The sequence below is a fragment of the Canis lupus genome, chromosome 29 (assembly GCF_011100685.1).
Source record: "Canis lupus familiaris isolate Mischka breed German Shepherd chromosome 29, alternate assembly UU_Cfam_GSD_1.0, whole genome shotgun sequence".
NCBI classification, from domain to species: domain Eukaryota; kingdom Metazoa; phylum Chordata; class Mammalia; order Carnivora; family Canidae; genus Canis; species Canis lupus.
The window spans coordinates 6,585,966-6,608,263 of NC_049250.1; the positions used below are offsets into that span (position 1 = coordinate 6,585,966).

Consider the following 22,298-nt stretch of genomic DNA (forward strand, 5'->3'; position numbering starts at 1 on the left):
GATTTTTCAGTCTGTTTTGTTTTTTGCTTGTTATGATGGAGTACTGTCTCTGAAGCTTCTTATGTTTGGAACTGGAACCAGAGCTGAAAGTCTGTACCCATTCCTTCTCCTTCATTCACTCAGCATTTGACAATCAACTTTCTACTTTTTATTTTCAATGGTTTTGACTACTTTAGAATCATGAGTAGAATCATATAGTATTTACCCTTTTATAATTGGGTTATGTCACTTAGTATAATGTTTTTGTGGTTCATCTGTGTTGTGCTATGTAACAAAATTTCTTTCTTTTTAAAGGCCACGACATGTTCTTTTTGTTCCTCTGACTAGGTTATTTAAAATCACATGTTTGTCTTCAAGTTCACTAATTCTTCTGCTGGTCAAGTGTACTTATTAAATGTGCTTAAGAAATTTTTCAGTTTGGCTAACGTGTTCATCAGCTCCAGAATTTCTGTTTGGTTCTTCATAGGTACTTCTTTTTCGAGAGTCTCGTTTTGTATCTAGTTTTCTTGATCTTATTTAGTTGTAACTTTGTATTCTCTTTTGGCTCATTTTTTTTTATCTTTGAGTATTTGAATTCATTGTCAGCTAATTCATAGATCTCCATTTCTTTATGGTTGTTTTTGTTTTTGAGATTTAAATTGTTCCTTTTATTGTGCCGCATGTTTTTTTTCAGCTTCATACTCTTCCCCTCTCCTTCATCTACTGTATGACAGGAGTATCAGATTTCTTTTTATTGTTCCAGAGGTCTCTGAGGCTGTTTGTTTGTGTATTTATTATTAAAATTTTTTTCCTCTTTTGTTAAGTTGGATAATTTCTATTTACTCTATCTTCAAGTTTACTAATGATGTTTTCTGTTCTCATTCTCTTGACACTATTCAGTAAGTTTTAAAATATGCTTATGGTGTTTGTTGAAGTCTTTGATTTCCATCTGGTTCTTCATTAAGTTTTAATTTGTTGATACTTTCTATATTTCTATTAGTTTTGAGAGTGTTCATAATTGTTTATATTATATAGTAGCATTCTTATCATAGTTGCTGGAAAGGTTTTGTCAGATAACTAATACTTGGCTGTCATTTTGAAGTTGATATTTCTTCTTCATTGTCATTTCCCAGATGATTTAAAATTTTCCTGCTTCTTCAATAATTTTGAATTATATCCTGGATATTTTATATATTATTATTTGAGACACCGGATGTTATTTAAATCCTATGGAGAATGTTATATTTTTGTTTTATTTTTCATTTTTTTATTTTTTAAAGGATTTTATTTATTTATGAGTGGCACAGAAAGAGAGGCAGAGACATAGACAGAGGGAGAAGTCCCCCACAAGGAGCCCAACATGGGATTCGATCCTGGATCCCGGGATCATGCCCTGAGCTGAAGGCAGATGCTCAACCGCTGAGCCACCCAGGTGTCCCTATATTTTTGTTTTAATTGACAGTTGACCAGTGGTTAGTTTCAGGCCACAAATTCCACTTGTCATCTGTGGGCTGTGGTTCCAATGTCCGTTTAGTTTTAAAAAGACTTTGCAGCACTATTCAGATCTGTCTCACCTATATACCATTCATTGGTGAATCTGGGGCCTAGGTAGAGGTTTGTTAGTTTAGATTTCAAAGGTTTTGGTATTCATGCATCTTTAGGTTAGGTATGAGCTCAGGAGTTAATAAAGAGTGTTTTGTTTGCTTTTCTTCCCTCTATGAACCTCTTTGATACTTTCTAATTCCCTGGCTCCTGTTTTTGGTCTTTTGACTAGTTAACTGGTGCTCTAGTTTACCTGTTTTACTGTGTATTTCTTTAGTATTTCTATGTCCAGGGCTAAGCAGGTAGAACAGAGAGAGAGCAAAGAAAGCAATTGAGATTGACTCCACCCTACTAAAGTCTAGATCCTGTGAACAGAGGCAAAAGTTCCCCCTCAGAGTGTTGGTTCCTGTTTGCTTCTGTGCCTAGGCACTGGGATGTGAGAGAATGGAGATAACAACAAAAAAGTAGAATATCTGTAATGTTTGTGTGTTAGGAATTTTCTTTCCTGCTTTGTAAGCCTGAGCAAGATGGCTCTCCTGAGCTCCCTGTCTCTGAGCTTCAATGCCTCTTGCCAGGTTTCTGGTGAACTGAGTTCACAGTGGGAGATACTAGAGGATAAAAAATGATAAGCTCACTGCCACTTTTGGTATATCAAATTCTGGTCTTTTTTTTTTTTTTTTTTTTTCCCAATCCCCCGGTACAGTTTACCTTCAACATTTCTAATAGCTGTTCCACGGATTTTATCAAGATTTCATAGCTGTATTCAGTGAAAGAGACTGGGTAGAGTGTGTTACTGCATTTTAACTGAAACTGGAACTCTTGATCAGATGTAAGTAATTTTCCTATCATATGAATAATTCTTAGCATATAAAACTTATTTTTCTTCTGTTGTCAGTAACACTATATGAAGTACATGTGGCAACAGGTATGCTTTGGAATGCTGGAACAATAGCCAGTGTCTACATTTCTGTCTATGGGGAAAAGGGAGATTCAGGATCCAGACAACTATTTCGATCGAAGAACTCCTTCAATTTTTTAAGAGGACAAGTAAGTGACAAAGTCCTTTGTCTGATTTTTTTTTTAATTATGGTAAAAAATAAATAAAATTTTACTAAAATCATAACTGTTTTTAAGTTTACTAGTGTTAAATATATTCGCATTGTTGTGTAGTAGATATCCAGAAATATTTCATTTTGCAAAACGAAAACTCTGTACTCATTAAAGAACTCCTTATTTCCCCTCCCCTCAGCCCTTGTCAGTCACCATTCTGCTTTCTATTACTATAAATTTCAGATATCTCATATATTGGAATCCTACAATAATTGTCTTCATGACTGGCTTATTCCATTAGCATAATGTCCTCAAGATTCATTCATGCTGTATGGTATGATAAAATTTCCTTACCTTTTAAGGCTGGATAATATTTTATTGTACATCTGTATCACATTTTTTTCAGGAGAGTTTATTTATTTGAGAGAGAGGGAGAGAGAGAGCATAAGTGGGGAAAGAGGAAGAGGGCTCCTTGCTAAGCAGGAATCCTGATGTGGGGCTCGATCCCAGGATCCTGAGATCATGACCTGAGCTGAGGGCAGATGCTTAATTGACTGATATATCCCAGGGCCCATACCACATTTTTTAATCCATTCATCCACTGATAGAAATTTTAGTTGTTTCAAACTCTTGCCTATTGTGAATAATATAATAGATGTGCAGATATCTCTTCAGTACCCTTCATCCAATTCTTCTGAATATATGCTTAGAAATAGGACTGCTGGATCATATGAAACTTCTATTTTTATTTTTTTTTGAAGAATTGGTATAGTGTTTTCATTAGCAAATGGGCCATTTTGCAGTCTCACCAACAATGTACAAGGGTTCTAATTTCTTTACTTCCTTGCCAACACTTATTTTCTGTTTTTAAATTTTTATTTGTTTTTATTTTTTATTTTTAAAAGATTTTATTTATTTATTCATGAGAAATACATAGAGAGAAGCAGAGACACAGGCAGAGGGAAAAGCAGGCTCCCCACAGGAGCCCGATGTGGGTGAGACTCAATCCCAGCACTCGGGGATCACATCCTGAACTGAAGGCAGATGCTCAACTTCTGAGCCTCCCAGGAGTCCCTGTTTTTAAATTAAAAAAAATTTTTATAGTAACCATCTTAATGGATGTGATGTGATATCTCATCATGGTTTGATTTGGATCTCTCTATTGTTAAATGCTATTTTCACATCTCAATTGTTGGCCATTTGTGTATCATCTTTAGAGAAATATTTATTCAAGTCTTTTGCTGTTTTAAAATTTAGACATTTGCTTATTTCTTGTTGAGTTGTGGGAGTTCTTTATGTACTCTGAATATTAATCTCTTATTACAGATACGATTTGTAAATATTTTCTTCCATTCTGGAAGTTTCCTTTTCATTCTCTTAATTGTATCCTTTGATGCTCAAAAGCTTTAATTGATACAGTCTCCTTTGTCTATTTAGCCTTTTTCTTTTTCTCTGCTTTTGGTGTCATATCCAAAAAATCATTGCCAAATCCAGTGTTCCCAAGCTTTCTCTCTGTTTTTTTTTTTTTTCTAGGAGTTTTTAGTTTGGATTATTCTGTTTAGATTTTTAATCCATTTTGAGTTAATTTTTGTATATGCTATAAAGTAAGGATCCAACTCCATACTTTTGCATGTGGATATCTAGATTCATCAATAGTATATTGAAGAGATATTCTTTTCTCCATTAAGTGTCTTTGACACCCTTGTCAAAGATAATTTGACCATACATATATATGGGTTTATTTCTGGACTCCCTGTTCTATGCTGTTTGTATATATCTCTGTCTTTATGTTAGTACTATGCTTTAATTATTATAGCTTTGCAATGTGTATTGAGATTAGTAAGTGTGAAATCTCTAAGTTTGTTCTTCTTTTTTAAAAGTTGTTTTACTGTTCAGCATCCCTTAAAATTCCATGTGAATTATAGGTTGCATTTTTCTATTTATGCAAAAATACCATTTGGATTTTGAAAAAATAAATGTTTTTTTTAATTGAAGAATAGTTGAAATATAGTGTTATAACAGCTTCTGGTGTGCAACATAATGATTTGACAATTCTATGAATTGCCATTGGGATTTTGATAGGGATTGTGTTGAATCTGTAGATTGCTTTGGTAGTATTGACAACTGACAATATTAAATCTACCAATCCATGAACATATAATGTCTTTCCATTTATTTTGCCTGCTTTTATTTATTTAAGCAATAATTTTTTAAATTGTAGTATAATTACTATACAGTATCCTATTAATTTCAGGTATATATAATGAGACTCCATATTTTTATACATTATGAAATAATCCCCATGATAAATCTGTCACTATACAAAGTTATTATATTATTGATTATATTCCCTAAGCTATACATTACATTTCAATGACTGACTTATTTCATAACTGGGAGTTTGTACCTCTTAATCCTCTTCAAATATTTCACCTCCGCACCCCAATCCCTTACCCTTTGGTAACTACTAGTTTGTTTCCAGTATCCATGAGTCTGTTTTGTATGTTCATTTGTTTTGTTTTTTAGGTTCTACAAATAAGATAAATCATTATCATAGTTGTCTTTCTCTGTCTGACTTATTTCATTTTGCATAATACACTCTAGTTGTATTAATGTTGTTGCAAATGACAAGATTTTAATCTTTTTATGGCTCACTATTATTCCATTATGTGTGTGTAATATATGTGTGTGTGTAGGTGTGTGTGTGTGTGTGTGTGTGTGTATATGTATGTATATATATATATATATATATATATATATATATATATAGCATTTTCTTTATCTAGTCCTCTATCAGTGGACACTTAGGTTGCTTTCATATCTTGGCTACTGTAAATAATGCTGTAATGAACATAGGGTTGCATGTATCTTTTTGAATTGGTGTTTTCATTTTCTTCAGATAAATATCCAGAAGTGGAATTGTTAGATCATGTGGTAATCCTATTTAAGATGTTTTCACTTTTCTTCATTGTTTTTCCTTTTTTTCCCCATTTTGATGGTTTCAAATGATCTGTCTTCAACGTTGCTCTTTTCCTTCTGCCTGATCAAGTCAGTTATCCAAATTGTTTAATGAATTTGTGGATTCAGTTATTATATGTATGAACTCCAGAATTTCTATTTGTGGGGGTACATTTTTAAAATTTAAATTTTGTTAGTTAACATACAGTGTATTTGATGCTTTCTTATTTGTCTTTTGTAGATATTATCATTTTGTTCATGAGTTTGTTATTTTTGGTTGTTTGTTCATCAGTTTCCTGATTTTGTTCAGTTGATTTTCTGTGTTATTTTTTAGCTTACTGAACATATTTAAGACAGTCTTAATTTATTTCTCAGAAAGTTCAGGGACCTTAATTTCTTTAGGGTTGGTTTCTGTAATTTCTTTTGTTCCCTTGATTGGGCTATGGTTTCCTCTTTATATGTCTTGTGACCCTTTATTGAAATTTGGCATTTGAAAAAATAGCTATCATGCATACTCTTAAAAGGACTTCATTGTGATGGGAAAACTCTCACCAGTGAACCTGGTTAGAGTTCTTAGGGCCTCTCATACTTTTTTTGATTATGTATCTTCTCTGGGCTTGTATATGTGCTTTTAACTGTGTTAATTTCCCTAAGTGACTTGCTCCTGTTTCTTATCCTGTGTGTATATGTCCTTGTACTCCATCCCATGCCTTCCTTTATGATCTCTGTAGCTCTGACTTGCTGCAGTATTCTCCTCTGTTTTCATTGGCTTCCAAACTCTGCTGCCACTAGTACTTGAATTAAGTGAGAGAGAAATAAATTTTTTGGGCAGCTCCCAGAGAAGTCAGAATTTTTGTATGCATTGTCTACTCTTTTGCTTTTGTCCCAAGAGAGGATCCAGGGTATGGAAGGTTTCCTTCCCATTACAATGCACTATGCAAAGTAGGGCATGCAAAAAGTCACACACTTCCCTACCTCTTTTGATGGAGTTCCTTTTTTATTATACATTGGTCTAGGTACTGCAACTTCTCATCTGGTGTCCAGAATTTGCAGAGAAATATTCTGGCCCATATAGTATTGTTAAAATGGTATCTCCATTGGGGAGTGAGGGCTTGGTTTTCCTTAGTCCACCATCTTTCTGAAGTCATTCTCTATTGTCTGATTTTTAAATCTACCTTTATATATATATTTTTGTTTATTTTAATCTACTTTTATATTGTTAAGTAACGTTGACTGTATATAACAACTTTATTGCCAAATGTGGAAACTGAATGTGTAACATTATTTTTATTATTGCTAATATTATGTTTAACTTAGTAAAGCATAAAAGGCTCATTATATTTTAATTTTCTCAATTTTTTTTGATGACCCAAATAATTTTTAAGTGAGTATATCAGGATATTTTCATTATATGTTTCCTTTCTTTTTCTTAGCATTCTCTATATCAGTGATAATAAACATAACTCATAATTTTCTCAGCTATTATTTTGTTTGCACAGAAAGCCCTCCTTTTTTTAGCAGATGTGTTTCATAAAGGGAAACAATGGGGACGCCTGAGTGGCTCAGCAGTTTAGCGCCCGCCTTCGGCCCAGAGTGTGGTCCTGGAGTCCTGGGATCGAGTCCCTCACTGGGCTCCCTGCATGGAGCCTGCTTCTCCCTCTGCCTGTGTCTCTGCCCGCCTCCCGTGTGTGTTTCTCATGAATAAATAAATAAAATCTTAAAAAAAAAGGGAGGACAATGTTATCCATTAATCTGTACCAGACACAGATAATATTTTTTTTTTGTAAGTGAATGTAAATGGCTTTATCTGTTATTTATATTCTTTATAGTTCACTTATATAGGGGCAGAGTGGTTGCAAAGAAAAGTAGTATTAGGGTATATCAGAGGAACTGATCTGATCCTGCTTCTGTGCCTCACTCTTCTTTTTTATGGAATGAATTATTTTCTCACTGAGTGACTACTAAGGATAAAATAAAAATAAAATATTTAAAAATATTTAAAAATGTGTAAGTACATAAATGAAAATGTTATTTTTTGTTTTTGGATAATTTTTCAATTGATATGCTACATCATATATTTTTCTTGTGTTTTAACCCATATCATTATCTAAATTTTATCAAAAGAATTCTGTGCTCTTTACTTTTACCCATGTTCTGAATACATAAACCTTTAGAGCACAAACATGAATAATTTTTATTGTAGCAGCACATTTGGACTTCACATACATGTTATAGATTTACAGTAATTTTTGCATCAGTATCCTAAAATTTCTTTAGAAATGTTATATTTGTCAATGGCCCATAAACATTGCTTAAAAAATTTCATCCTAAGGCAGATAAGAGTTGATTGTATTCAAAGGAATGAAAAATTTTAGTATATCTTATTATTTAGTTATTATCATTTGAAATATATATTCATAGAATCCCCAAATTTATATTTTCATAATGACATATTGGCAACAAAAAGGAGTGCAGTATATTAGAAATATTATTATGTTCTACAAATTAACATTGTTCCACCTTTACATTCTTTTTTTAGATTTATTGAATGACCCTGATTCTTTTCACAATTAATTTTTAGTGTATTTTAATACGTAATCTTGTTAGAAATCAGACTCATAGTCAGATCTAACTATACTCTTTTGATTTGTTATAGACTGACACCTTCACTCTAGAAGCTGTGCACCTTGGGGATTTGTATAAGATTGTCGTAGGTCATGATGGGATTGGCCCAGGTAAGGGACTTACATAAGTAGATATTCAAGGTTTGATTCCACTCTAACATAAAACCCTGTACAAATTTAGATAATAATTTTAGGTAACTTAAGACGTAGTCTTATCCAAGTAGATGCTCTGCCTAGAATGCTAGAGTCAGTGATGCATAAAAATTGGATGAATTTGGGATTTATATGCTATGGCATGTGGCAGCATTCTAACATGCTACTTGTGGAGATAGCAGCAGTATCTGCTGGCAGTTACACTCCATGAAGTACTAGCAGTAGTGCCAACAGTGGCATGTTAAGGAAACTGTCTTGGCAGCAACTTCTCAGCTGTGTTTTCTGCTGCTATTTTTTTTATGCTTCTTCCTTAGTTTTCCAATTTGTTCAGTGAGATGACCTACATCTTCCCAATAAGTTCATTTTCTGCTACTGTGTAAAACAAACCATGAGATAAGCAAAATTCCTCAACAAAAGAGCACTAAAGTGTACATACCACAAAAAGGATAAGAAACTAAAAAGCATCAAACAAGAGGATAAACTCTTTCACTAAAAAGTATCAATGCATAATTAAGTGTTAGGAACCAAGTTTTCTTACCAATATATACTGAAAATGTGTTTAAATAATTAATGAATTAGCAAGTTAAGAAAGCTGGTTCAAAGGAAGTTACATGAAACTGAAAAATATATTCTTCTAATAAGTGAAAACAAAAAAAATGAAGAGTGAGATTGATAAATTAAAAATATGGCCAATGCCCTAATACAGTAAAAACATACCTGTGATGTTGTCTTCTCTCTTGGATGTAATTTGTTTATATTTTGACCAGACTCAAATATTTTGCAGTTTATTTTCTGTCAGTTGATGGCTAATTCTATAGTCTGGGCTCTAATCCATAGTAAATACTATGTTAAATAGCATTATGCTCCTAAGTCAGATGACTCTCAGGTGGGTGTATTAGACTATATGCTCTAGTACAGCATTGATAAAACATGTTTATATATGCAAGCTAACACTTACATGCCAACTAATTCAATTTTGTAAGTATTTTTGGTGGATCTACTATGTAGAAAGTGCTCTACTGAGTACTTTCTGTAGTAAATACAAGGATGACTAAGAATGCCTGCCCTTTAGTCTGCCAAGAGATAACAAGATGATTTTAAATCCTAACTAAGTTAGGGATGACATTCTGCTTCCTGATTCTAGTTGAAAGTCCTGTCTTTTTTCCTCCAAATTCTGATTTTCCTAGTTTATCTAAATAGAATCTCAGTAAATGATATATCATTGCAATGACATGAAGAGAATACTAGAATCTTAGCCAGCAACACAAATTTGAATTCAGATCCTGTCACTTGTTGACTTTTTGATCTTCAGCAAATCACTTAAACTCTCTGAGTTTCAGTTCATATTCTTTTTTTAAATAATAAATTTATTTTTTATTCGTGTTCAATTTGCCAACATACAGACAACACCCAGTGCTCATCCCGTCAGTTCATATTCTGTAAAATGAGATGAATACCTCATACAGTTATTGTGAGGATTATGTGAAGTTGTTTATGAATGGCAAAACAGAGGGCACCTGGCTGCCTAAATAGATAGATCATGTGACTCTTGATCTTGAAGTTGTGAGTTCGAGCCCTGCACTGGTATAGAGATTACTTAAGAATAAAACCTTAAAAAAATGGCAAAGCAGTCTACATTTGACAGTAAATTATCGATAGATAGTCATTAGAATTTTTAAATTACATTTTATTTTTTATTTTTATTATTTTTTAAAGATTTTATTTATTCATGAGAGACAGAGAGAGAGAGAGAGAGAGAGAGGGAGAGGCAGAGACACAGGCAGAGGGAGAAGCTGGCTCTATGCAGGGAGCCTGACATGGGACTCGATCCCGGGTCTCCAGGATCAGGCCCTGGGCTCAAGGCAGCGCTAAACCACTGAGCCACCTGGGCTGCCCAAATTACATTTTAAATATCAATTCAATATGTTGTAAAATTAATCTATTTTCTTTCATTTCCACATCTTCCCTAAGTATATTTTAAGAAGGAAACTAAAAATTCCTTTTATAATCTTTCCTTCTTTAACTCCTTTCCCCCTCTTTATTTTTAAAATCGGCAGATATTTAAGAACACTTTTAGGAGTTGGTGGTAATGGAAATGGACAGGGCAAGCAGGTTGTGTTTACCAACTGGTTAAAAAGGAAGAGGGTGGAGGTAGCCAGCATTTACTTCTTTACCTCATAGTGCTACTTCCCTTGGGTTCATTCAGCCAGCATTCATTGAATCTTTGCCACATGCAACTTATACTCCTTGTTTTAGGAGTGGAAAAATGTCTCCTCCATATGTCCACTTCTCTTCCACCACCTTGGATATTTGGCTTTATACAATGGTGCTAAATCTGTAGGGAAGTAGAACTTCACTATCTACCAGGTACCTGACCAAAAAGGTGATTAAGCTGTAGTTGTTATTGTTTGGTTAGTTTTTTAACCAAACAAATAATGATTAAACAAATCATGATTCTTTGAGGAGATCTGAAATAACACTTTCTGAAAGAAAAATTTGTAATAGTAATAGTGAAGTAGTTTGAGATTATTTCAGAAAGTATTCTTAGCATGTTATTGCTTCTTGAATTATAAAATGGACATAAGTTAAAAATAACAGTATTTTTTTAAGAGATGAAGAACATTGAAGTTATTGAAGAAATTCTAGCAGATCTATGTTGCTGTGTTGCTGAGAAGTTTGGCAACACTTGTTGGGTAACTGGGTAAATTACTGTTTCTTTTAATAACCAAGGTTAAAATTTACTTGTAATCAAGTGGTCTCAATTTCTCTTAACTTCCAGTCCTTTTGATAACATCTCAGAGGGAGACTCTATAGAATAAACAGGATATTATTTGATCAAAAATGATAAAAAATTTCAGAAACGTGGTAGCATTTTGTAGCAGAGATTTTAACACAGGAAAAAATTTTGAGGGGGGGGTAATGTACAAAAACAAAGACATATTTGTTTAAGTACCCTACATTAGGTGAATATAATTCCCCCTTCTGTTAAGACTATATACTGTATAAATATGTGTATTGCATGTTTACAAACTGCTTCCTCTTTATATGTGAGACTTAACTTACCACAAAGCATTTTGAAATCATATTACATTCCTTTGGGTATGTGGTAGTAGATTTGCTTTTCTAACTTAATAATCTCTGTTTAATGGAGATGATACAATATTTTTGAGGAAGTTGCAGAATTATAAAAAATGTATCCGTGAATTTTTTGGTTGGAAATTCAGGTGTGTTTTGGAGATATTTCAATCTCTAGACCACTTTAATAAAGTAGATATTGCAATAAAGTGAGTCAAATAAATTTTTGATTTCCCAGTGCATATAAAAATTATGTTTAAACCAAACTAGTATTTTAAGGGTATGATAGCATTATGTCTAAAAAATGTAGGTACCTTAATTAAAAAATGCTTTATTGTTAAAAAAATACTAGGCATCATCTGAGCTTTCAGTAAGTTGTAATCTTTTTGCTGGCCGAGGGTCTTGCCTCATTGTTGATGGCTGCTGACTGATCAGGGTAGCGTTTGCTGAAGGCTGGGGCGGCTATGGCAATTAAAAAAAAAAATGAAGTTTACCACGTAAGTTGACTATTTCACCAATGATTTCTCTGTAGGACGCAATGCTCTCAGATAGTATTTTACCCACAGTAGAACTTCTTTCAAAAGTGAATCCAATCCGTTCAAATCCTGTTGCTGCTTTATCAACTAATTTTATGTCATATTCTAAATCCTTTGTTGTCATTTCAACAGTCTTCAGAATATCTGGGGAGTAGATTCCATCGCAAGAAACCACTTGCTTTGTTCCTCCACAAGAAGTAATGCCTTATCCGTTAAATTTTTTCATGAGATTGCAGCAATTTAGTCACATCTTCAGGCTCCCCTTCTAATCCTAGTTCTCTTGCAGTTTCCACCACATCTGCAGTTACTCTGTACACTGAAGTTTCAAACCCCTCAAAGTCATCTATGAGGAATCAACTTCTTCAAAGTTGCTGTGAATGTTGATGTTTTGCCCTTTTTCCATGAATTGCAAATGTTCTTAATGGTATCTAGAATGGTGACTCCTTTCCATATTTCCAGTTTACTTTGCCCAGATTTTCAGATGAATCACTAACTATGGCAGCTATAGCCTTATGACATGTATTTTTAAAATAACAACACTTAGAAGTTGAAATTACTCCTTGATCCATGGCCTGCAGAATGGATGTTGTATTAGCTTGCATGAAAACAACCTTAATCTCATTGTACTTCTCCATCAGGGCTCTTGAGTGACCAGGTACATTATATTGTACATTTTACAGGAGTGTAATATATTGCAGTAATATTTTGAAAGGAATCTTTTTTTCTGAGCAGATTTCAACAGTGGGGGTTTACTTTAATTTGTAAAAAAAAATGTAGTATCTGTGAAACATATTAAAGGTGAAGCACAATAAAATGAAGTATGCCTATAATGCTTAGTATAGAAAGTATTTTCAGTTAATGTGAAGATCTACCAGTTAATACTTTATTAAATTAGTAGAGATACCCTAAAAGCCCACTTTCACCATTTTTATTCAAGTAATGTAGGAAGTGCCAGCCAGATCAGTTAGTCAAGAACATAAATAAAAGGCATCCAAATTGGAGAGGAAGAAATAAAACTGTCACTATTTGCAGATGACATAGTGCTTTATATAGGAACTCTTACAGACTCCACCCAAAAAATTGTTAGAATTAATAAATTCCGTGAAGTTGCAGGATATAAAATCCATATATAAAATTCTTTTGCATTTCTGTATACCAAGAATAAACTTCCAGAAAGAGAAATTAAGAAAACAATCCCATTTACATTTGCATCAAAAAAAATAAAATACCCAGGAATTAATTTAACCAAGGAGGTCAAAGACCTATGCAATGAAAATCGTTAAGACATTGATAAAAGAAATTGAAGAAGACACAAATAAATGGGAAGATATTTTATGCTCATGGAGTGGAAGAATTAATATTGTCAAAATGTCCATACTAGTGTTGAACCAGCTTTGCATCCTGGGGATAAATCCTACTTGGTTATGGTGGATAATCTTCTTAATGTCCTGTTGTATTCTCTTGGCTAGTGGAAGGATCCTCAGAAATCCATCGAAAGATGAATGGATAAAGAAGATGTGGTTTATGTATACAATGGAATATTACTCAGACATTAGAAATGACAAATACCCACCATTTGCTTCGACGTGGATGGAACCGGAGGGTATTATGCTGAGTGAAATAAGTCAATCGGAGAAGGACAAACATTATATGGTCTCGTTCATTTGGGGAATATAAAAAATAGTGAAAGGGAATAAAGGGGAAGGGAGAAAAAATGAGTGGGAAATATCAGAAAGGGAGACAGAACATGGAAGACTCCTAACTCTGGGAAACGAACTAGGGGTGGTGGAAGGGGAGGTGGGAGGGGGTGGGGGTGACTGGGTGGTAGGCACTGAGGTGGGCACTTGAAGGGATGAGCACTGGGTGTTATTCTGTATGTTGACAAATTGAACACCAATAAAAAATAAATATATTAAAAAATAAAATAATTGAAATAAAAAAAGGAAATGCATATTGGAGAGAAATCTTATAAATGTAAAGAGTGTGGCAAAGCTTCAGTAAACATTTAAGCCTTGCAAATCATCAGAGAATGCATAATGTTAATAAAGTTTACACATGTAAAAACAAAACAAAAGAAAAATGTCCATACTATCCAAAGCAATCTACAGATTCAGTGCAATATCTATGAAAATTCCAATGGCATTTTTAATGAAAATAGAACAAAGAATCCTAAAATTTGTAGGGATCCATGAAGGACCCTGAATAGCCAAGGTAATCTTGAGAGAAAATAAAGAACCAGGTGAACATCACACTTCCTGATTTTAAACTAATAATACAAAACGATAGTAATCAAAAAATTATGATGTTGACATAAATGAAGCAGGATAGAGTCCAGCAATAGACCCACACTTATATGGCCAACTAATTTGCATATTGGATAGTCTCTTCAATAAATGGTGTTGGGAAAAGTGGATAGCCACATGCAAAAGAATAAAACTGTACCACTATGTTATACCCCACACACAAAAATTAACTCAAAATGTATTAAAGACTTAAATGTAAGACCTGAAACTATAAAATTCCTAGCAGAAAACATAGGTGGTAAGCTTCTTGACATCATTCTTGACAAAGATTTTTTGGATTTGACCCCAAAAGCAGAGGCATCCAAAACAAAAATAAACAAGTAGGACCACATCAAACTAAAAAGCTTCTGCACAGCAAAGGAAATTATCAAAAAAGTGAAAAGGCAACCTATAGTGTGGAAAAAATTTGTAAATCATATATCTGATACATGGTTAATATCCAAAACATATAAGGAACTTGGGGACACCTGGGTGGCTCAGTGGTTGAGCGTCTGCCTTTGGCTCAGGGCAGGATCTCAGAGTCCCAGGATTGTGTCCCGTGTCGGGCTTCTTGCATGGAACCTGCTTCTCCCTCTGCCTATGTCTCTGCCCCTCTCTCTGTGTCACCCATGAATAAATAAATGAAATCTTTAAAAAAAAAGAACTTGTACAACTTAATGACCAAAACAAAAAACCAAAAACCTCAAACAATGCAGTTAAAAAATGGGCAGAGGATCTGAAAAGACATTTTTCCAGAGAAATTATCCAGATGGCTAACAGGTATATAAAAAGGTACTCAAGATCAGTAATCATCAAGGTAATGCAAATCAAAACCACACTGAGATATTTCCTTACACCTGTTAGAGTGGCTGTCATCAAAAAGACAAGAGATAACATGCTGGAAGGGATGTATAGGGAACATTTATGCACTCTTATGAGAATGTAAATTGGTAAGGTACTGTGGAGAGCAGTATAGAAATTCCTCACAAAATGAAAATAGAGCTACCATATGATCCTACAATCCCACTTCTGCATATATATACAAAGGAAATTAATTGACTATCTCATAAATCTGGATGCAATTCCATATTCATTGCAGCATTGTTCACAGTAGCTAATATGTTGATACCACCTATGTGTCCATCAGTAGATGAATAGGTAAAGAATTGTGGTCTTTGTATAGAATGAATATTATTCTGCTCCAAAAGAGAAGATCCTTCCATTTGTAACAGTGTGAATGAACTTGGAGGACATTAAGCTGAGTGAAAAAAGACAAAGACAAATACTGTATGATCTAACTTATATGTGGAATATAAAAAAGCTGAATTCCTAGAAACCATAGATCGGTAGTCACTGGGGGCTGGTGGTGGGGGGAAAAGAGGAGATATTGATCAAAGGGTACAAACTTTCCAGTTATAAAAGGAATAAGTAAGTTCTGGGGATTTAATGTGTAGCGTGGTAACTCTAGTTAATAATACCATATTATATAATTGAAAGTTTCTATGAGACAAATTGTAAATATTCTCACCATAACAACAACAGCAAAAATTATGTGATATGAAGGATGTGTTAACCAACCTTATTTTGGTACTTATATAGCAATATATACATTTTTCAAACCAATAGGTATATATTATATGCCTTAAACTTATACAATATTGTATGTCAATTATATCTCAATAAAGTTGGGAAAAATAAGTTATGTCAGAAATATAGATTGGGAAAAATGAGAGAAAATGACAAAAACAGAAATCAAAGACTGACAAAAAAAGAATTGATGTCACTTATATGAATGGATTCCTAAGGAAAAAGTATAAACCCTTACATAGTAAACCAACATTGAAAAATCCAATAAAAATGAGAAGAAAATAAATGCCAGATGAGATACAGTGAATATAATACAAATACATATCAGATAAAAGTTTTGAGACTACTATATATAGTTTTGGATAAATAAATTTAAGCTCTCGATTAATTGGATGATTATTTAAGACAAATTCAAAGAAATTTAGCGTAAGAAATTATGAATGACTCAAGAAGGTAAATTTGACTCAATATTGATCAAAGATAAAGTAGGAAATAACAGTAATCAATAATAAATTTTGTTAGATGCCTACTCTCTTTCCAAAAGCTCTATTTCTTTTTTTTTAAAATTTTTTAAATTTTTTTTAAATTTTTATTTATTTATTTATGATAGTCAGAGAGAGAGAGAGAAGAGGCAGAGACAGAAGCAGGCTCCATGCACCGGGAGCCCGACGTGGGATTTGATCCCGGGTCTCCAGGATCACGCCCTGGGCCAAAGGCAGGCGCTAAACCACTGCGCCACCCAGGGATCCCCAAAAGCTCTATTTCTATTTGGATTTATCAGCGCTTTCTCTAAAGTATCCACGTAGCAGACATTTTCAGTGCTATATGAAATGTTCCAGTTATTGAATTGGAAACTTCTAAATAGACTTAATGATACTGAAACTTGAAAATGTACAAAATAGAGAACTATGATTTAGTGCTTCTTGTATTGTCTTTTATCATGATCCTAGTATGAATAAGAATGCCAACAAACCTCAGAGGACCTATTCTAAAGGAATTATCTTTTTTACCATATTCGTGTTTTATAATGAAAATGCAAGCAACTCTTGATAATTTTTCCACATTTGGTATAGTCTGAATGTTTGTGTCCCTCCCAAATTAATATGTTGAAATCTTAAGGCTCTATACAATGGTATTAGTAGGTGGGGCCTGTGGAAAGTAGAACCTTGAGGAATGCTTTTATAGAAGTGGCTCCAGAGAGAGAACCCTAGTGCCTTTCGCCTTGTGAGGACACAGCAAGAAGGTGCTGGCTATAAACCATGAAGAGAGCCCTCACCAGGTGATTATGCTGGTATCTTGATCTTGGACTACCCAGCTTCCAGAACTATGAGAAATGAATTTCTGTTGTTTATAAGCTGGCAAGTTTGTGCTATTTTGTTATATGCAGTCCAGTCAGACTAAGACAGTATTTTAATTTGATAGTTAAATTTCTCATTTCCCTTTCCTCCAGATATTCTAATAAAATTGACAATCCTGAGGGTTTTTGCAGTTTCATATCATGTGTCCCATTAGTGTTTGTATTGTCCCCAAGAACAGTTGTAAATTAGCCTGATAAATGTATGCACAGATATCCTAAGCTAAATGTGTACAAAATGAATCAAGACATAATAAAGGAATAGTATATAACAACTAAGTAGGGTTCATACCAAGAAATTGAAGGATAGTTTAGTATTAGAAAATTTGTTAAAATATATCACCTCAGAAAGTTGAAGTAGAAAAATGGTTAACAGTCCAATAATATTATTATTAAAAGTTCTTTGAAAATTTGTAACAGAAAAAATATTTTAAAATAATGTTACTCAAGACAACTACTTAATAAGCAATGAAATTCATTAAAATTTGAAATACAACAAAGACTTCCTCATTATGAATATAGTAATTATCTGGAAAGCATTATAATATGTTTCCTAAAACAATTTTTATAATTTTGGAAAGGAGAAGACAAAATTATTGCTTGCAAGCGACAGAAATGTCTATTAAATCACAAGGAATATCAATTGAAAAAAAGAAAATGAAAAATAGAATTTATAGAGTGACTAGGAATTAAGTCAATATACAGTAACTTGAATCTGATTTTCTTATATAGAAAACATAAGATATGAAAGATCTCAGAGTGGCAGCAAAAAATAAATATTAACAATATGTGTAATAATTAGCATCAACAATACAAAGCACATGTCCATCTGACTTATTAGACTGGCCTTGTCTGAAAGCCATACTGAAAGGTAATAGGAAGTTCTAGCCAAGAAAGTTCAAATTATAGGTCATGTGCCTGTTTCAGATTAAGTGAACCTATTTATTCCTTAACAAATTGTTTACCAATGATCTGTGTAATCCATTTATTGGTGGTGGTACTCCAATAGCATTTTGTGTGTGGGGTGTTTTTGTTTTGTTTGTTTTTGGGTTTGTTTTGTTTTTTTGTTTTTGGTGAGAGAGGTGAAGGTTTTGTGTTTCCACATACTTAGTTCAGGTCCTAGCTGGCTGTGTCTGTGATGTGTTGGCAGTAAAAGGACTTTAGAATTTTGACGAACCAAAGTGCACCAGATCTGTCTATTTGGTTAGTCAAAAACAATATGCTGTGAGATTGAGTCTATGGAAGATCTCAGACTGCAATGGAATCTGCTTCAGTGGCTTCTTACAGAAAGACTATTGCTTACTCCCAAATCAAGTGGAGCATCACAAGTGAGTAAATAAGAGAGTTGAGGAAAGAAGGGGGTAATAATACAGATATACCTACTAATTTTGATCAAAAGTTATCATAGGCTCAGAGTAGATAAAATCTGAAATACTGGGTAGTATAATTAACCTAAAGTAAGTTCTTAGCTGACTTCCTTTTTCTATTCCTAACTGAAATAAGCTAGTCACAAAAGACCACATATTATATGATTCCGTTTGTGTGAAATCAGCACAATAGGCAAATCTATCAAAACAAGAAAGATTAGTGGTTGCCTAAGTCGACGAGAGAGGAGGGGGGGTGATGGTTGGCAGTAACAGTGAATGAGTACAAAGTTTCTTTTGGGGATAATGTAATTGTACTGAATTTGAGTTGTGGTTGTACAACTATAGATAAGTTACAAACCACTGAACCCATTTAAACAGGTGAACTTTATGTATGTAAATTATTTTTTAATCTGTTAAAATTTTAATGTTACTAATCTGGAAAAATTAAAAGAATAAGACTAGCATTTTGAAAAAGATTCACAAGGAAGATTTAGCATTAAAATGCATTAAAGATGACAATTTTTATTTTATTTTTTATTTATTTTAAAGATCTTATTTATTTATTCATGAGAGAGGCAGAGACACAGGCAGAGGGAAAAGCAGGCTCCCTGCTAGGAGCCCGATGTGGGACTCAGTCCCGGATCCTGGAATCATGCCTTGAGCTGAAGGCAGACGCTTAACCTCTGAGCCACCCAGGTGTCCCAAAGTTGACAATTTTTAAATATATTTTAGTGGATGTCACAATAATAGGCAGACAGATAAATAAGTGACAGAATAAGACCTGAACTAGATTTTAAGTGTATTTAATAGAAAAATGATCATGAATGTTAAAAAAGCGATTCAAAATGACCTAAAATAAATTTGTATTATTCAGAACTAAAAATTTAAAAAAAAAGCTATATTTTTAATTTAAGTATAGTTGACACAAAATTGTTACGTTAATTTCAGGTGTACAACATAGTGACTTGACAAGTTTATATTGTGATTTATGTTCACCAGAGGTATTAGCTACCATCTGTCCCATTACATCACTATTATAATATCATTTACTGTATTCCTTATGCTGTGCCTTTTATTCCTGGGATGTATTCACTCCGTAGCTGGAAACCTGTACTTCACTCTCCTCTTCACTCATTTTGCCCAACTCTCTGCTCCCCTCCCTTCTGGCAACCACTAGTTTATTCTCTGTATGTATAGGTCTGATTATTCTTTTTGTTTGTTTACTATATTGGTTTTTCTCAGTCTGACTTATTTTACTTAGCATAATAGCCTCCAGGTCTATCCATGTTGTCTCAAATGGCACAGTTGCATACTTCTTTATGGCTGTGTAATATTCCTATGTGTGTGTATTTACACAAACATACCACATCTTCCTTATCCATTTGTTGGTTGATGTCTACTTCTGTATCTTGGCTATGTTAAATAATGTTGCAGTAAACATTTTTAAATTGGTGTTTTCATTTTCTTTTGGTAAATACTAGTAGTGGAATTACTGGGTCATATGGTATTTCTACTTTTAATTTTTAAAGGACCCTCTATACTGTTTTTCATAGTGGCTGTACCAATTTACATTCTCATTAGCAGTGTACAAAGGTTCCTTTTTGTCCACATCCTTACCAACAGTGGTGTTTTTTATTTTGGCCATTCTCACTCACGTAAGGTGATATATCATTGTGGTTAAGCTTTTTATTTTCAGGTAATTATAGATTGACATGCAACTATACAAAATAACACAGAGGAATTCTCTGTATCCTTTACCCAGTTCCTCAATGGTGGCATCTTGCAAACGCATAGTACAGCATCATTATGAGGCTATTGATATTTACACTGTCAAGACAGAAGAAGAGAACCATCGCTACAGTGATCTGTCATGTCTCCTTGTTATAGCCACATCTACTTCCTTCCCCTATTTCTTCCTCAAATTCCTAATTCTTAACTCCTAGCAACCATTAATCTGTACCACATACCTATTAGTTCTTATTTCAATACAGTTATATTGATGAAATCATACATTATACACTCAATTGGGATTGGCTTTTTAACTCTGTATTTCCTAGTGATTCATTCAAGTTGTATATGTCAGCACTTTTTTTTTTTTATTGCTGAGAGTGTTCCATGGAATGGACTTCCCTCAGTTTGTTTAACTATTCACTTATTGAAGAATGTATAACTCTTCACTTATAATTTTGGGCTATGATGAATAAAACTTCCATGTACACATTTGTACAGATTTTTAAATATTTTATTTATTTATTCATGAGACACACACACACACACACAGAGGCAGAGACACAGGCAGAGGGAGAAGCAGGCTCCATGCAGGAAGCTGGATGTAGGACTCCATCCTGGGACCCCGGGATCACGCCCTAAGCCAAAGGCAGATGCTCAACCACTGAGCCACCCAGGCATCCCTGTACAGATTTTTATGTGAACATAAGTATTCATTTCTCTGTGATCAGTTGCCAAGAATGCAATTGATTGGGTCATATAGAATTGTATGTTTAATTTTTTAAGAAATAGCCAAACTTTTTCACAGTGCCAATACTATTCTATATTCTCACCAGCAACATATGTGATCCATTTTTGCAGCATCCTTGTCTGCATTTGGTGTTTTTTTAAGATTTATTTATTTATGATAGAGAGAGAGAGAGAGAGGCAGAGAGGCAGAGACACAGGACAGGCTCCGTGCCGGGAGCCCGATGCGGGATTCGATTCTGGAACTCCAGGATCGCACCCTGGGCCAAAGGCAGGCGCTAAACTGCTGAGCAACCCAGGGATCCCCTGTATTTGGTGTTTTGCTGCCTTTTTTTTTTTTGGCCATCCTGTTGGGTGTGTAGTGATTTATCATTTTTAATTTGTATTTATAAAGATAATGTTGAACGTATTTTTATGTGCTCTTTGGCAAAATTATGTTGTGTATTTTGTAATGGATTTTCTTAGTGTTAAACTTTAAGAGTTTTTAAAAATAGGTTGTAGATACCAGTCCTTTGTTGGATATGTGGTTTGCAAATATTTTTCCTTAGTTTGTAGCTTGTCATTCCACCCTCTTACTAAGGTCATTTGCAGAACAAATTTTTAGTCTTGATGAGATCCAGTTTATCCATTTTTCTTTTTTATGGATTGTAGTTTTGGGGTGAAGTTGGACTCTGGCTAATCCTAGATCACAATTTTTTTTCTAACTTTCTAAGAAGTTTTATAATTTTACATTTCACATATAATTTTGTGATTTGAGATTTTGTATAAAGTATGAGCTATAGGTTGAAATTAATTTATTTTTACTTATGAATGTCTAATCACTCCAACACCAATTGTTGGAAAGCCTAACCTGCCTCCACTGAATTGTTTTTATAACTTTGTCTTAAAGCAGGTAGGCATATTGATACGGGATTATTTCTGGATTCTCTATTCTGTTCCATTGAGCTATGTGTCTATTTTGCCAGTATCACACTGTCTTGAGAGCTATTTAATAGACCTTAATATCAGGTACACTGATTCCTATTTTAATTAATTATTAATATTTTATTTAAATTCAATTTGCCAATATATAGTATAACAGTGCTCATTTCTTCTTGTGCCCTCCTTAGTGCCCGTCACCCAGTTACCCCATTCCCCCCACCCACCTCCCCTTCTGCAACCCTTTGTTTCCCAGAGTTAGGAGTCTCTCATGGTTTGTTTTCCTCTCTAATTTTTCCTCCCACTCAGTTTCCCTCCTTTCCCTTATGGTCCCTTTCACTATTTCTTATATTCCACATATAAGTGAAACCATATGATAGTTGTCTTTCTCTGCCTGA

General features: G+C 33.8%; 1 protein-coding gene across 1 annotated transcript in view; it reads left to right on the top strand.

The window, feature by feature from the left end:
- Positions 1 to 22,298, top strand: part of LOC102156503 (lipoxygenase homology domain-containing protein 1-like) — a 106,819-nt gene that overhangs the window by 20,081 nt on the left and 64,440 nt on the right. Inside the window, exons 4-5 of the mRNA XM_038579324.1 lie at positions 2,417 to 2,568; positions 8,186 to 8,264. Of these exons, the coding sequence (XP_038435252.1) occupies positions 2,417 to 2,568; positions 8,186 to 8,264 (231 nt within the window). The remainder of the gene's footprint in view (positions 1 to 2,416; positions 2,569 to 8,185; positions 8,265 to 22,298) is intronic.